The sequence below is a fragment of the Hydra vulgaris genome, chromosome 08, assembly GCF_038396675.1.
Source record: "Hydra vulgaris chromosome 08, alternate assembly HydraT2T_AEP".
Classification (NCBI taxonomy): Eukaryota; Metazoa; Cnidaria; class Hydrozoa; order Anthoathecata; family Hydridae; genus Hydra; species Hydra vulgaris.
Window position 1 is genome coordinate 20,926,370 of NC_088927.1, and position 17,829 is coordinate 20,944,198.

General features: G+C 28.1%; 1 protein-coding gene across 3 annotated transcripts in view; it reads right to left on the reverse strand.

Annotated features, from left to right (window-relative positions):
• Nucleotides 1-14,093, reverse strand: part of LOC136083677 (TNF receptor-associated factor 3-like) — a 131,176-nt gene extending 117,083 nt beyond the window's left edge. For all 3 annotated transcript variants that reach the window (XM_065803237.1, XM_065803236.1, XM_065803235.1), the window contains exons 1-3: nucleotides 13,881-14,093; nucleotides 13,503-13,557; nucleotides 13,287-13,391 (exon numbers count right to left, since the gene is read on the reverse strand). In XM_065803237.1, the coding sequence (XP_065659309.1) occupies nucleotides 13,287-13,391; nucleotides 13,503-13,557; nucleotides 13,881-14,047 (327 nt within the window). In that variant the 5' untranslated portion in view covers nucleotides 14,048-14,093. The remainder of the gene's footprint in view (nucleotides 1-13,286; nucleotides 13,392-13,502; nucleotides 13,558-13,880) is intronic.
• Between the last annotated feature and the right edge of the window lie 3,736 nt (nucleotides 14,094-17,829).

Consider the following 17,829-nt stretch of genomic DNA (forward strand, 5'->3'; position numbering starts at 1 on the left):
AAATTTGAAGTTTTTTGCTTTGTGTTTCTAAAAACTAGCTTTAAACTTCTGCAATATTTATTGTCTAACTAAAAACTTTTATTATTAGTTAGACTATAAATATTGTATTATTTTATTATTATTTTAACGTTCAGAGGACCAACAACGGCTTGATTATGCCATTTCATTACAACAAAAAGCAAAAGAAAATCGCAATTTCATTAATAATTTGAAAATAGGCGATGAAGCCCATTTCAAATTTAATGGTTTCGTAGACAAGCAAAATTAAAGGATATGGGCTACGGAGTATCCAAGAACTGTTCATCAGCAACATTTGCACCCACCCATACTGTGTACTGTTTGGTTAGGTGTATCGTTTGAAAGGATCATTGGTCCATACTTTTTTGAAAATACACATGGCACCTCAGTTACGGTAATGGTAGTGAAAAAAGAGTTGTGGCTTCAACAAGATAGAGCCACAGCCCACACTACAAGGGACACAACGGCTCTGATACATGACCTCTTTGGCGAAAGCATTATTTTGCTTAGAAGAGGTTTCAAGAACCCAACACGTTCACCAGATTTAACAGCACCAGATTGTTTTCTTTAGGGTTATTTTAAAAATAGGGTATTCGTAAATAAGCCAGCCACCATACCACAGCTAAAACAAAACAATTGCAATGAAATTCAAGTCAAAACACTGGAAATTTTGTAAAAAGTTAAGCAAAATGTATTGGAAAGAGCACAAATGTGCGAAGCCAAAAATGGCTACCACTTGCGGGATATATTTTTTCACACTTAAACCAAAAATATTTCCTAATAACATACTGTATAACAAAATATCAATAATAATTAACTATTAAATAAAAAAGTTATTACACAATCAAACCATACTGTTAGTTTTGCGCCACCCTGTATAAATAATTTACTTCAACTTTTAAAAGTATTGCTTTTGACAATTAAAGACAGTTGTGGTTGTTTTGCGCATCTTGCAAAGTTATCCCAATTTAGTCCAAAATGTTAATTTTTTTACAAAATGGGTAATTTTTATTCACCTATACGGACAATCGGATTAAGGTGGTCCTATACTTAAAAAAATCAAAAAAATCGATTTTTCAAAAATTGTATATTCTTGAAGCCCAAACATTCTTCATTCCAAACATATATAGATCATTATAGGGAGTGAATTTAAAAATGCTCTAAAATAGCAAGTTTCACAAAGAAGTTAAATAATTTTCTTAGCAGCGGCCTTAGCAACGGGTTGTTTATATTATAAAATAGGTGTTTTAGAGTGTTGCGTCATTTACTTTTAGTTTTTGACACTGGTGCCAGTAACTGTTTCATGTTTATTTTCCTAAATAAGCCATGATTTTTAAGTATAATTACTATGTTTACATATATTACTTATAGAAAAATCAGTCTTGTGTTATACTTTATTTGCCTCGTGTTTATTTTTATTATGGGAAAAATTAAATGTGACTCAAATTTAAGAAGGAAAGCAGGTGGTAACAAGATTTAAAAAAAAATGCTTTAGAGGAAATCAATTTTCCTCAGTATCAACAGTCAGCATCAATTTAACTTCTAAATCGGAAATCATTAACTCAACTCAATGAAAAATCTTGACATCAACATCTTCAAAAAAGTTATCGCATAGCAGTAAAAATAGTAATGCAAAAATTAATGATTCAAATAAATTGCCTTCATGCTTTATACTTATTGACACAGACATTTTAAAATCAATTGTTACTTTCATTTGATTGGACATTGTCCTCAATGCCATAATAATTCAATTGAAATCTCAACTGATTTATCAAAAAAGAAAGGCTTGGCTGTGTTTTTAAACATTTCTTGTACAACATCTTTGTGCGATTGGAAACAGTCTTCTTATTCTAGCAAAGAGATTGAAAAGCAAGGTCCAGGAATGTCACTATTTGAAATAAATTATAGATCTGTTGTTGCCAGGAGAGAGATAGGAAAAGGTCATTCTGGTTTGGAAAAATTTTGTTGTCTAATGAACTTATCTCCTCCAATAAACATAAAAGCATTTAATGATATTCAAGATTAAATTCATATCATTTACCAAAGTGTAGCTGATATGAAAATGAAAAATGCAGCAAATGAATTTCGATATCTTAACAACTATATTCAACCAAATGATTTTGATATTAATGTAGTAGCTGATGTTGTTGTTTCCTGTGATGAAACTTGGCAAAAAAGGGGTCATTCCTCACTTAATTACTATATCTGTTTTACAGATATCTGTTTTTAATTACTACTATATCTGTTTTACAGATATCTGTTCTTAATTACTACATTTGTTTTACAGATATAGTAAATGAAAGTGAAGGTGCATCTTATGAAGCAGGAGTGTTTTAGATATTAGTTTTTTGTTATTTTTTAAATTAAATTAAAAGGCTGTTATTGTATTTTGTAACGTAGTTATTGTTAAATTATTTGATTTTGGCAGGGTGAGTCTAATCATCTGATATTAAAAAGCTGTGAAAATTTCATGATCACACCATTATTAGTTTACAGGCTGTTTATCGCAGCGCGTAGTCCATTTTTAGGGTCTATGGACCCAAAATTTTGACCAAAAAAAAAATTTTTTTTTCCTTTACTGTGCCTTGAATATAAAATACTATTTCTTATATGAAAATCATAAAATATGAGTGTATTTTTAAAATTTTATTAGGATAGGACCACCTTAAAACATAAAAATCTTCAAACAAATATTATGATGAGCGTATTTGCCGTTTACTAACCTTCGGATCTAATTCTGATCTGCTTAACATATAAAAGTTGCAAAAAACATTGGAACTTTTAAAAACATTGCAACTTTTAAAAACTTTGTATTATATGTTAAGCAGATCAGAATTAGTCCTAAAATAGTCATTTAAAATAGTCATTTTAACAAGAATTCTTTCTACACAAATAAAACTGCTTGTGTAGAAAGAAATCTCGTTAAAATGACTATTTTACACTATTTTCGTATTGAAACTAGTATTTAAAGCTAACTTCAAAAGTGTTTTGCAGTTGTAGTTCAAATCTTTTACTGCTAGAGTGTAAAGTATCTTCGAATTTGGCTGTCAATGTTACCCACGGTTGTGCAAAGTTACCCAAAGTTACGGTACATAAAATTTTGAGTATATTTTAAAAACGCCGGATTTTAAAAACCGGCGGTTGTCAAGTAGAAATAAAAAGCAGCATGATAAAGCAAATGTCATTTCAAAACCAAACTTGAAAATAAACTTGAAATTAAAAATACAAGTTGCCATTATCATTTTGAATTTATGCAGTAAAAAGTTATAAATGAAATTTTATTTTGGAAATTTTTTTAACAATATATTCATTCAACGAATAAATTACGAGTGAATCAAATATATAAGTAATATAAATACATTTCAACTAACCAGTAACATTAAACTGAAATACAATACAATTGTATTTCAGTTTAATGTTACTGGTTCATTTAATATTTATATTTTTATTATTATTATAATTATAATAACTTAAACATTTTTACGTATAAATGTATATATATACATATACATATATATATGTATATATATATATATATATATATATATATATATATATATATATATATATATATATATATATATATATATATATATATATATATATATATATATATATATATATATATATATATATATATAATATATATATTGTATATCAATAAAAAATTTGCATATAAACCAAATATTGATTTGATTATATATAAAGCAAACGAACTAGAATCCATTTTTGTTGAAATAGTTTTGTTGTGTATACAGGCATCCAACCATGTCGTTGGATGACTTGAATGCATTCCATATCAATCCTTAACTAATAAAACTGTATAAAGAAACCAAAACTATATTTATCCTTGGAGACTTTAACTTTATTACTTTATATAAATTTTATTAAAAAAATCAGTTCTAATCTGCAATACAGATTGAGCAATGGAGTTGCATTTATTTGTAACCATTTGCTTTTACTCTTCCATAATATCATATTTTAACAAGAATATCACATCATGGAAACCCGTCTAAGTTATACACTTGTGAGGAGCCATTAAACTTTTATTATAATCAATTATATTACATTTGTTTTTTTATTTATTTTAAAAGAACTTCCTTGAATTGGATGGAGATGATTACAAATAACAACGGCTTATCAACTAACAATCATAATACATTAGTTGGCTAAAAGAGTAGGTTTGTTATACTCAATGTATAAAAGGAAAAAAAGGTCATAATAGGTAAGGCACAATTTTTGTATTCTACATCCCATTTCCTTTTAATAAACAAATTTTGGAAAAAGCTTATTATTTTACAATAATAATACGTGAAATTCGTTGTATTCGTTCAATTTGAAATCGCTACTGACATCAGTATTAAAGAAAGAATTGGCAGCTCTCTGGCCACGGCCATTGAAAGAGATGAAGGAAAAAAAAATAGAACCATAACTTAGCAACGCCCAATATTGAGCAATGAAGTAAGTGTCAGCAAAGTAATGAAAATCAATGCTCACTATCTGATAGTGAGAGTTTAATGCAGTAGTTTATAAAAATATATATACATATTTTTTGTGCCTGTATTTATATATCCTTGATTTTATTTTGTTAATTTTGATTTTGGAACACTTTTTATCTTTTTTTTATTTGTATCTGTTTCATATAACTTCAAATAAATTTAATGATTTAAACTTTTTTTTTCTTAAAGCGTTCTATGATTATTATCGTCTCCTACGCTATAACCTGTTTAACTCAAAAGAAAAATGCAACCTGGTACTATATTATCATTTAAACAAGAAAACTGTTAAATTTTAATTCTTAAAAATTTTTCAAGATGATATTGTTTTTTATTAATTTTTAATAATAAAATTTAATAACCGAAAATACTCAATATTGGCCTTATATAATTTACAATATCGGCAACTATATTACGCCAACATTGCCTAGTGTTATATCCCCAATATTGGCGCGATATTATTTACAATAATGACACAATATTGTAAACATTATGGCGTCAATATTGCAATGTAAACATTTTGCCAATATTGGCCAATACTGGCGGTACAATATTGTACCGCCAATATTGACCAATATTGGCAAAATGTTATTGACCAATTATTGGCAAAATATTGGCGTCATAATGTTTACATTATTGCGCCATTATTGTAAATAATATCGCGCCAATATTGCACCAATATTGTTTGCTACTTGAGTAAAGTTAGTGTATATATTAGTTTTAGTTATTTGTGATTCTGAAGAGCTAAAGAAAAATGCAATATATAGTGTGTTAGGTAATATCGAGTAAAGTATTTTTGCCTTACAGCTGCTGTACAACAGAAGTTTTATAAATGTACAGATAAAGAAATCAGAGATCGGATGAGCTGTTTTCTTGCTCAAGCTGCAGACAGGAATGGAGTTTATAAAAATCGTATCTCAAAGGTGCCAACGACTGATCCAGATAGACAACGTATTGACAATTAACATATCGACACTGATTTTAATAATTGATTCTTGTTTTGTCTAATAAATTATATATATTTAAAAGTTTGTTTTTCTCGCTTTTCAGTAATTAGTAGAACATTGTGAAGTAAAAATAATAAAAAACGATGTTAACGTAAAAATGCACCAATTGATGCATTAAGGTGGTACACCAGGAAAAAAATAGTCAAAAAAAATTTTTTTTGATTTTTTTTTTTTTAATATTACGAAAGATTCATCTATTAAGTTGACTTTTTTGAAGAAATTTTTACTTACTTGTGCTAATATATAGCTTAATTTTTCTCTAGTTGAGCCCCATTATCAGATAAAGTTCCCTAGCAATCTCATAGTGTAGTTTTTTCTCTTAATCAACAAATCAATAAACAGATAAATTAAATCAATAAACAATAATCTTTTCTCCTAACTATAACTCTCTTATTTACAAATTTTTCCTCAATATATATACTCTATGCTTTTCCTAAAATATCCTTCAAAATACCGTCATAAATCACCGCAAAAACATATTTACAATTATTATTGGTAAAAACTATTAAAGCTATTAAATTTCTAACGTCATTAAATGTTCTAGAACTTTCCGGAATTACACATAGCAACAAATTTTTTACTTGTTTTGGAAGTGATTATGGACTTGTTTTCTTATTAATAAATGTCAGATGACAGCATAAAGTCATCAAGCAAAATCACTTCGATAAAAGTCGCAAATCATATTTATTATACAGAAGAAGCTAAAACAAATATTTTGGTTGTTAAAATAAACAGTTATTTTACTTACTTATTTCGTTGCTTTGTTTGTTGTCAAAATGTCAAGTTAAAAAAATTTATTTAGAAAGATAAAAAGAAAATGGAATGGATTCCATCCAAATAAAAATTATTTTACTGTTCAGACTTTAACTTCTCTATCTTCATCAGTTGCTCCATCTAGTTCCAGTGCCAAGAAACTAGTTATTGCCAATAGTGATGAATGTAGTCATGATGAACAAATTGATAATTATTTCATTTTAATTAATTTTTTTATATTAAAGAATTTGATTTCAAAAACAGTCTACCAGTGTTGTCATTCTCCTCCTTTTATTGAGGATAAAGTACGTAACAGAATGGGTTTTTCTCAATTTACTTAACATGCACTGCTCAGCATGTGACAGGTCAATATTTACTCACACTTCACCAAGAATTTCATCTAAAACCAAAACAGAGAAAAGTAAGAAAAAAACTTTTGAAGTAAATATGCGTGCAGTTAATGGCTTTCGAAAAATTGGTTGTGAATTTAGTTCTATGAAATCTTTTTCTATATGCATGAACTTAAATTGCTTGACTTTGAATGGATTTCAAATAGTTAACCAAGATGTTATGACAGCTTACAAAGACGCTGCGAAAGAAAGTATGAAACAAGCTGCTAGTGAGCTTCAAAATGGTAAAGTTACTACTGAACCATCAAAAATACGTGTCTCAATTGATGGTTCATGGCAAAAACGTGGGCATGCATCAATGAATGGAGTTGTTGCTGCTTTATCCGGTGGTAAATGCATTGACGTGGAGGTCCTTTCAAAATACTGTAAAGGGTGTGAAATGTAGGAAAAGAAAAAACATTCACCAAAGTTTAATTCCTGGAAAGTAGGACATGATTGTTCCATTAACCATCATAAATCTTCTGGAGCAATGGAATCTATTGGTGCGGTAAATATTTTCAAACGATCTGTACAAACAAATAATTTGATTCATACAGAGTATCTTGGTAATGGAGATACATCATCTTTTAACGATGTTTTATTTGCTGATCCTTATTATGAATATAAAGTGATACTAAAAAAACTGAAATGTGTTGGTCACGTCCAAAAAAAATTGGGCACACAATTACGTAATTTGGTTAAGAAATACAAAGGGACAAAAAACCCCTATTTCGGGTAAAGGAAAGTTCACAGAGAAACTTTTAAATTCAATGCAATATTTTTATCGAATGGCAATTAGAGCCAATAAAGGGGATTTGTACCAAATGAAAAAAGCTGTTTATGCAATACTCTTTCACTATACTAGCTTTCCTGATAACGATTATCGACACCAATTTTGCTCCAGAAATACAACTACAACATGGTGTAAGTACTGGAATGCTAGCAAAAAAAATTTTATACATCTGTGTCAATTCCACCATGGATCAGGACTTTGATTCTTCCTATTATTCAAGACCTACAAGCTGATGAATTACTCAAGAAATGTCTGCATGGTGAAACTCAGAACGGAAATGAAGCATTAAACTCTGTGATATGGTCTCGTGTACCTAAAAAAAATTTTGTCGGGAAAAAAGTTCTTGAAATGGGTGTTCATTAAGCAGTGATCCTTGATAATGATGGAGCAAATGGTATTTTAAATGTACTAAAGTATTATGGCTTGATCGGTTCAATAACTTGTTAAAAATCAGTTTTAGCAAATATTGCTCGTGTTAAACAAATGAATTTAAAATCAAATACTGAAAAGAAAAAAAGGAGGAAATGTTTAAGATTAAAAAAAATAGTATTCCATGGTGCTGAACAGAGTAAGGAAAAAGAATTTTATGTAGCTGGTGGTTTTTAGCAGTTTTAACACTTCAAAATCATTTGTACTTTTTTGTTTCTTGCTTTTTTTGCATTTTAGTTTTTTTAACAATTTGTAAAATTCAAAACATAATAACTTGAGTAAAATTTAGTTTAATGAACTGAAGTTTTCAGAAAATGTTTATTTACTATTGATGCTCCCGTTAACCCATGGGTTTTTCTTACATTTATTTAAATAAAAAGTTATTGCTATTAATCTATGGAAGGAATTTAAAAATTTTAACTTTTTTATTAAATTTGAGATAAAAAGAATAATTTCAAAAATTTTCAAAACGCATGTGTCAATCTCTGTATAATAAGGTGTTTTATTATTGTGTCAATTTTTAATCCATTAACTTTTGACTAGATCAAGATATCTTGTTTTATAATACAGCCTTTTTTGTTCTTTTTTCCGCCATTATGAATTTTTAATGAGTTAATAATTTATTTTTTTTTTAATAAAAAGAATTAAAACAATTTGTTAAAACAAATTTTAAGCGAACAAATAGTTTCTAAATATTATTTCACAGTTTCCGTTTTTTTCCTGGTGTTTTTCACAGTTTCCGTTTTTTCCACCTTAGTAATCAAGAATATTTTCGTGAATATTTCTGCAACTAACAGCAACATATGTTGCCAATATTGTTTTCAATAATGTGCTAATATTGATGCAGATATTAAGCTAATATAGCGCCAATATTGCTTACTACTAGGGTAGTGTGCTGAATAAAACTCAATTCATTCACATTAAAACAAAACTTTCTTTTTCTTTGTTAATTTTTTTTATTATTTAATTTTTGTTAAAGCAAGTAATTTATAATAAAAACATCTGACAACAGGTAAGAAAATGATGATAAAGAACAGGAAAAAAGTCACTCTGAATCTAAGTTAGATCGACATCAAAATCACATTGTTTAAGAGGTTACAATTTAAAAACCTAGATGATGATTTTTTAAAACCCCTATAATTTAATAATGAAGGCCTGAGAGAATATTAGTTAAATTGAATAAGACTAGTGAAAATAATTTACAATTTAAAAAAACAAAAGTGTAAACAAATCAAACTTATTTTAGGTCCTAGTCCTCAGAAAAAATTATTCTAACATTGAGTGAGAAAAAATTAATAATTCTACTTAAATACCCACCAAGCGGTTTAATATTGTGTCATATCACACCTGTCTGTAATTAATTGTGTTTTAAAAGCTGGCAGTGTGGATCTTCAAAATGGTCAAAATGTCACGATTCTTGCATTATAAAAAAAAGATTTAACTGCATTGAACAAGAAGATGACTTTAAGAGGAATGAGTCATCTTAAGGGAAAGCTTCTCTTTGTTTATTTTGAAAGTAAACTTGTAGATAAAATGATCACAGTACAGAGTTATATATTATCTGAACCTTTAAAAGAATCGCGTTTAGTGTATCACAAGAAGATAAAACAAAGCAAGACCACTTATTAGGCGTAGTTCAAAGCCTATCTTTAAAGGAAGTTGATCAGGCCCAACACGTTTACATCCTATTGAAGTGTTATGGTTATAAAGATTAGGTAATTGGCATTTGTATCAATACCAAAAACAGTAATACTGACAAAGACACTGGTGCCGTACACAGTTTGTCAGATATTTTAAACTATCTGACAATAAAAATATAAAAATTTTTAATAAATTTTAATGACACTTATGTGTCATTAAAATTTATTAAAAATTTTTAAGAAAACAACGTCCGAGTGATCTGCCTACCTGTCATTTTATCTCATATTTTACAGCCACAGGACATTGGAATATATTATGACGTTAATCGTACTTGTAAAACGGTATTAAAAATGTATTACGAATCATCAAACGCAAAAATATTAATAAAGCTAAGTTTAATCAAAGATTTATATAAAAGTGGCAAGTGCTTTACCAGACGAAAATAACCCTGTTTTTTTGCGTTCAAAAATACAAGGTTATTTCCTTTTAATAAATCTAATATCGACCTATCAAAATTTAAAATTACAAAATATTTAAGATTTACCACTAGAGCTGAACTGCACAGCCGTCATTAATTTCTTCGACACCAATGTCAAATTTTTTTAGTTAAATATAACAAAACACGCATTCCAATTAAAATTGGGTTAAAATTTTCAATGAAAATATTTCTGCAACAAATTAATGCCTCTGGTCAACATATCAACAAAGCAATAAGAAATTATATGTAAGAAATAAAAGAGAAATTTTAACTGAAGTCAAAACAATGTAGAAAGTTTGAGCGATTAATGAAAAACAAAATAAAAAAAGCCAACAGACGTATCAAAGACTACGCAGACGGTAGAAGCAAACTAAGTCAACAGCAAAAAGTACTTTAATATAAAAAGTGCAAAATGCATCTCCTTGATTTAATGGTTCATTGCGAAAACATTTCATGTCGATCAACAAGGGACTAAGTTTCTCTGCATTAGTGTAGACTTGGTTCCAATAATGATTAAAAGATATATACTTTTTTCTTTTTACTTGTTTTTATAAACAAATTGGTTTCTCCTTTTTTTTTATTGTTTTCTCATTGGTTTCTATTTTCATTTTTCAACGCTATTATTAGAAAAGTTTAAAAATCATTAATTAACAAACTTCTAAAAAGTGATCTTGAGTCTAACATCTTACTTTGTGATCAACTATACAAGTTTTGATCCTCTCGTTTTACAGTAAACTTGATAACAGAAAGGTTGTGTCGCGCATTAGATAAAATCTAACTCCTTTTAATCGTTTTTCTTTCAATTGATTCTGTTCTCGACATTTAGATATATCTTAGTTATTCTTGTATAGAATAATGTTGCCACATTTGACCTATTTCGTTAATTTATGTTGTTTACTTGACAGCCAAAGTCTAAAGACGCATTATAAATATTGTTGAACCTACTCAAACTGCTAAGCATGAGTCTCTGATTAATTGTTAAAAGACTAAATTTTTTTCTTTTTTTAAAAAAGTGCAGTTTGCTAATCTTGCAAGCTATTATTACTTGTTTAATCAATCAAAACACAATCTTGCGTAACTTGTCATTTAAATATATTAGACTCATTTACTGTAAGTGTTCCTTTATGCTTAAAAAACTTCTATTCATTTAGTTTTTTTTCTTGAACATCCGTGCTTTAAAAATATATTTCATCTTCATGTTTGCTATATAGCTTCCAGTTTTTATGTCTTCTGTCAATCACTTTCTTGCTATTTTTCTACCTTTTTATTATTTGTTAACTCCCAAAATAAATAGTGATTGCTAGCAACCTTGTTGGGTTTGAACTTTCATTTTTAAATAAAAATATTTTTAATAAGAAAAATAAATATTAACAATCTTTTGTCCAACATATATGCTTTGCTGATAACCGCATAGCATATATAATGAAGTGCTAATAGCTCTACAGGCATTTGTTTTTAAAAGTTACGTTCTAAGTGTCTTTTAAAAGTTTTTTAAACGTCTTTTAAACGTTCTTTAAGGTACTATGTGTAGAAAACGTTTTGATTTGCTGGGAGTGAAAGATTGTTTCTTACCACCAAAAAGCAACGTATTATCATATGTGATTCCTATATTAATATATCTTTAATGTAAACTTAAAACTTTTTATTGATTAAAGATAAATTTTTATTAAAAAAAATTATTTAAATACTTTAATTCACTGGTTTTAAAACTAGTACTTGTTAATGAGGTATGACTGGATTGTATTGCACACATGTTTGGAGGGTAGTAAACTTAACCCATTTAAATACTTAAAATCAGCAACTTTTTTATACACTACTGTCGGAAAAATTGTGGACACCCTTGAGTTTTGTAAAAATGGTTGCTGATCTAAGGATTTCATTAATCAATGCACACAATATTGAACATAAAACAGAGTAATAATACAGTTAAGTAAACGTGATTGTTTTGGTTGAGTTTTTTTGACACGAAGTAATGAGAAACATAATTTTTTGTAGTGTCCACAACTTTTCCGACAGTAGTGTCACACTCAAACATTATTTAATAAACTTAATATTCTAAATGTATATAAACTAAACCTTTACCATATTCTTATCTTCATGTTTAAACTTGATAAAAAAATATCACCAATGTTATTTAATTCACTTTTTGAAAAAATAAACCACATATACCCTACCAGATTTTCAAAAAACAATTACATTCAATCCAAAACACATTATTCAGCAACCAAATTCTCAATTGCTAACCGAGGTCCTAAGCTGTGAAATACAATATTAAATAATGAGCTGAAATCTAATTATTCTTTAAACCAGTTTAAAACAAAACTTAAGCAATTACTGATGATACATGAAAATGAATTAAAGTTCTTCTAAAAAGCTTTTTAAACTAGCAAACAAAAACAAAAATTAACCTACTAATTACTCTTTAATATTATATTTAATATTCTAAACAATAGTCTGCTATTGTAAATGTATTTCTTATCTTATAAGTTTTGAATTTACAAACGATTTTTTTAAGTTTTATTATTTGAAATACTAATTACTAAAAATATTGTAAAATTTTATAATTTCAATTTTTATTAAAAAAAGTTATTGTAAACTCTTTTTGTAATATTAATACTTATATATCATCTTATTTTACTAATCAGTTCTTAAATATAAATACTCTTTGAATTACTAAATATTTTAAACGTTATATATTTTATTTTTTGCATTTTGTTAAAACATTTTATTTGATGAATATGCATTTTTTTTTGGGGGGGGGCTTAATGATAAGATAAATTTTGTCTTCTTCAAGCCCCAGTCATGTAAATATTTGTTTTTATAAATTACGAGTGTAAATTATTTTCAATCGGCAAATACAATACTAAAAAAAAAAAAAAAGTGTATTGATAATAATATATTTAATATAATACACTTGACTTTTTCAAGCTCAATATTGAAATTTTTAAGTTTAGTTCACGCAATTGCTCAAGCTTTTTTTAAAACTAACCTGACAAAACAGACTTCAAAGTAGTGTCATACTTTACTCAAGTTTGCTTCTTGCATTACGCCCCAGCCCTTTAAATTTATTAATGCATCGATGTACTTTTCTTAGTGACTCAATAGCATACTTTGTTGAATCAGAAAATCACGGTCTTCACAAGTTTATTAATTAAACTATTAATTTATGTTTCATAACTTACTTTCAAAATAGTAAAAATTAATGAAAAATTTTGCTGAAAAGTTTATATGTTTGAAAAAACTTAGGGTTAAGTATTTTACATCAAAATTTGAAAAACATACATTAATTGTTTTTAGTTCTCCGGTCCATTGACAACTTTTTAAAAAGTTATCACATTTAACTTTCAATTGCAGAATAGCTCTTTCAGTAAATTTATCAGGAAAGATCTATAGAAAAAAAATTTTTATCAATTTTATTAAGAAGCATTCTTTTAATAAAAAAAATATATAATTTTTATTTAAATAGACTTAATTATCATAATTTAAAAATAAAGTAACCTTCTCAGAATTCAAAATGGTTTTGTCTAATGGGCAAATAAAAGCTCCATTGTTTCTAAAAAAGAATAAGTTTTGTATTTTATATATACTTTTGTTATGTAAATAATAATGTCATATAAATAATATAGCTACTAATTAACTCGGTATCAAGTATTACGTCAACGACGTAAAAGGTGTGTTAAATGCATTGTAAAAAATTGCCTTTCTCTCACTCTCTCTCTCTCTTTCTTTTTCTCTCTCTCTCTCCCTCTCTCTCTCTTTTATATATATATATATATATATATATATATATATATATATATATATATATATATATATATATATATATATTTATATTTATGCATATTACATTACGTAATTTTTAACTCATTTCAATACCTTTTTATAATTTCTTCTGAGCATGAAAAACAAAGTCGATGACCACACAATGTTAGAACAGGTTCACGAAGAGCCATTAAACACACAGGGCATTCATATTCGTCTGAAAGTTCATGTAAAAAATGCGCATCGTATCCACCACACTTTTCCGGATCCAAGCTTCCCATTTAAATTTTCTTTGCTTTTAAAAAACATAAAAATGCTGTTTGTAGGAATAATTTTATTTTCAATTTAACTTTTTATGATTTTTTTTAAATAAAAATATTATTTTTTTAAACCTTATTTTTATGAAAGTAAAATTAAAACTATTTTATAAATATAAAAATTTAGGTTTGACAGTGCATTCTGACACTTTATTGAAAGTGTTTTATAAAGTGTCAAAAAAGTTGTTCCATTATTTGTCATTGCGTACTGCGAATTTAAAGAAAAAGCAAATAAAAACAATAATTTTTTAAGTAACCAATGAAAAGTTTTAAAACTGCAAAATTTATTAAAAGCCATAATAAATAATTTTTTTGTTAACCAACAGTTGTTAATGTTATTTTATTTACAATAATATACTTTAAACATACAACAATAAGACGGTTGACACTTTTAAATTAGTCAAAATAAAAAAGACAATAAGGTCGCAAACTTTTCGATAAAGAAGTGTGTTTTGATAATATATAACTTTATAAGGTTTTAGTTAAATACGTAGTTTTATAATAAATTATACTAATAAAAAACTCTCCTAAGATTTTTGCTAAGATTTAGAAAGTGCCAAGATCATAAAAGCAACGCAATCGTTGAATTGCATCAACGATTGCATTGCTTTTATGATCTTGGCACTTTCTAAATCTTAGCAAAGTACGCCTGTCTATTCTCGGATTTCGGATAACTAAAACAAAGCTGTTTATTTGAAAATAGATTAAAAAACTTATATCTTTCATCGTTTTAAGAATAGGCTCTTTTCAAACTCGAAATCTCAAGGTGTCCTTTATTTTACTAACTACCATTTTTATGACGGTGGTACTCGTCGTTAATTTTTGGCCAAAAATCTCCCTTGGCAAATTTTTAGCGTGACTATTAAAACTAACTAACGTTTAGACTAGAATATGTTCACGTTTAGTTCAGTCTACGGTATAATATACAGTTACAAACCAAAGTTTACGGCCTAAAACATTCTCCGGTCTTTAAACCTTCGTATTTTTTAAACCATATTAAATAAGCTTACAAAAAGATAATCGATAAACAAATATGTTACTTCTTTTATACAGTTAGTTTTACACTTGAAATTTATACGTGCATTATTATCTTTTTCTTTTTAGCCTGAGAATTTGAAAGTTAATGTATATATGGAATATACGGATAAAAACACATAAAGTTTTTGTTCAATACTGTGTTTACAAGATATATATATATATATATATATATATATATATATATATATATATATATATATATATATAATATATATATATATATATATATATATATATATATATATATATATATATATATATATATATATATATATATATATATATATATATATATATATATATATATATATATATATATATATATATATAATAAATGTTTCACTTCAGGGAGGTAATCCACTGTTAATTAGCGTGGTAGCCCTTCCACAGCCAAATAAATAACATCAATCAATACCAGCTTGGATCATCCGATGGCAGCAGCTGCAATGTTGTCCGACTTGTTGGATCTTGACAATTTTGGCGAAGTAATGGCTGAATTGTGTACTAAGGCAGAAATTCCTCTACCTGACCCTAATCAAAGAAACAAGAGCACTTCGCAGTAGCAATCAAATCTATGTTCAAGGCTTTCAAGGCAGTTTTTTATAAATAAGAAAAGCAAATAATTGATCCAAGCGAAAGAATTAAAGCAATAGAAACAAGGAAGCCGGATAATGTTGTAATTCCGCTTTTCAGCAACATAGTTAAATCAAGGAAACTTAATGTACAAGAAAATAATTGTTTAATGGCGTTTCGAAATTTCAATCAGAAAAAGATCAAAAAGCAAATAACATAGTATTATACGGATTAAAAGAATCAATTAAACCTGACGAAGAACACAGAAAACATGATGATTACAATCTCGTTCGCAATCTTTTAAGTGAACTACAGCTACCACATAATAACAATGTATCCATACCGAGATTTTATCGAATAAGAGAAAAGCAACACCAATAAATCCTAGAATTAAAACTAACACAATAAAAAACAATTTAACAACGCATTTATCATGTTGCTCCACAGAAGAGTTACTGGGTGATATTAAGTTGTCCCAAATCATACCATCTTCAATACCAGTTCAACTAAAACAAAAAATATTTTTTAAGGAACTAATATCAGATGAAAAAATGATATTAGCAAAAAATACGTCTAGCGTATCATCACTGATGCAAACTAACATGTCAGCAACACTCACGGAGTCTTCGAACTGTCCAATTATCTTGACACCTACATCAACATTATGATGATTGTAGGCGATGTTGCCATCTATATCAAGGATAGTATTCTAGCTGAGGAAACTAATGTTGTCCAACATAACTCGCCCGAAATTGAACAAATATGGTGTGTGATCAATATTGGGAAAAATATCATTCTGATTGGTTGTATTTATCGTCCTCACGACTTCAACGATGACTACTTTGTTTGTGTTTAAGCTACCATATTAGCAGCAAAAACTGTTCTTCAAAAACTAGGCTGTTTGTCAATACTTCTTTATGGAGATTTCAATCTTAAAGAAAAGTTTTACAAATCCATTGAAGAAGGAAGTGCTGTAGCAATCATTGTCTATGTAGCCCACAAGCACCCAACCGATCTAAAATTTTAAGAATGTCTCAATGAGTGCCATCTTGCGCAGCTGGTTCATTTCCAACATATCGCCAGCATAGGGATGTTCCTTTAGTAGCACGCTTGACCTAATATTCTAAGAAAAACCAGACCGCTCCATAGGTATCACTAGGGCAGAACATCTAGGCAATACAACAGGAGGTCAAGTACATTGCATGATACACGGACTCTTTGCTTTGACGGGGCACAACATGACAACTAGTCCGATGAAAAAACGATTTATCTGGAGCAAAGCTAATTATAACTCCTTATCAATCTGCATAGCATCTAAAGATTGGATAAAAACATTCAGTGGAAACTCTGTGCATATAAATTAGCAGATTCTAGTTGAAAACTACAACGAAGCAGCCATTAAATTCATTCCAACAACAACTTCACCGTTCTATAAAAATCAACCGTTGTAGATTACGCCTGAAGTACTTGAAATTATCCAAAAAAAAGAGAAACTCTGGGGTAAAAAAACACATGAGGCACTTTGAGAAAAACATAAACTTGCTTGCAAGTTAGTATAGAAAACAATAAATAAGGCGGTAACTGACCACGAGGAGAAGCTCGTCAAAGATTCAAAATCTTACCCAAAAAATGTGCATACTTATGTCAGAAGTAAACAAGAAGCCAAAGGTTCTCTCTGTTCAATTGAAGAGGAAAATAACACTATTACATTACAGATATAAACATAATTTGCTCCACCCTCAATAACTATTTTCAGTCTGTCTTTGAAACTGAACCTGATGGTAGTATGCCAACATTTCACAATTGTACTCAAGCAACATGTAAAATTAATGAATATTGGTTCACTATTGCAGACGTTCAAAAATATCTAAGTTATCTTGAAGCAACTAAATCAATTGGTGTAGACGGAATCCATCCAATTGTTTTACGTAACTGTGCAGCATTTGCAATACCACTCAACTCTATCTTTAGACAATCTTTATTTTCTGGCTCTGTACCTGACCTTTGGAAAAAATTTAACATTACTCCCATCTTTAAGAAAGGGAGCAAACTTAAGGTTCAAAAATATCGACCAGTCTCCCTCACCTCAATACCGTGCAAAGAAATGGAAAGAATAACTCACAAAAATATTATGG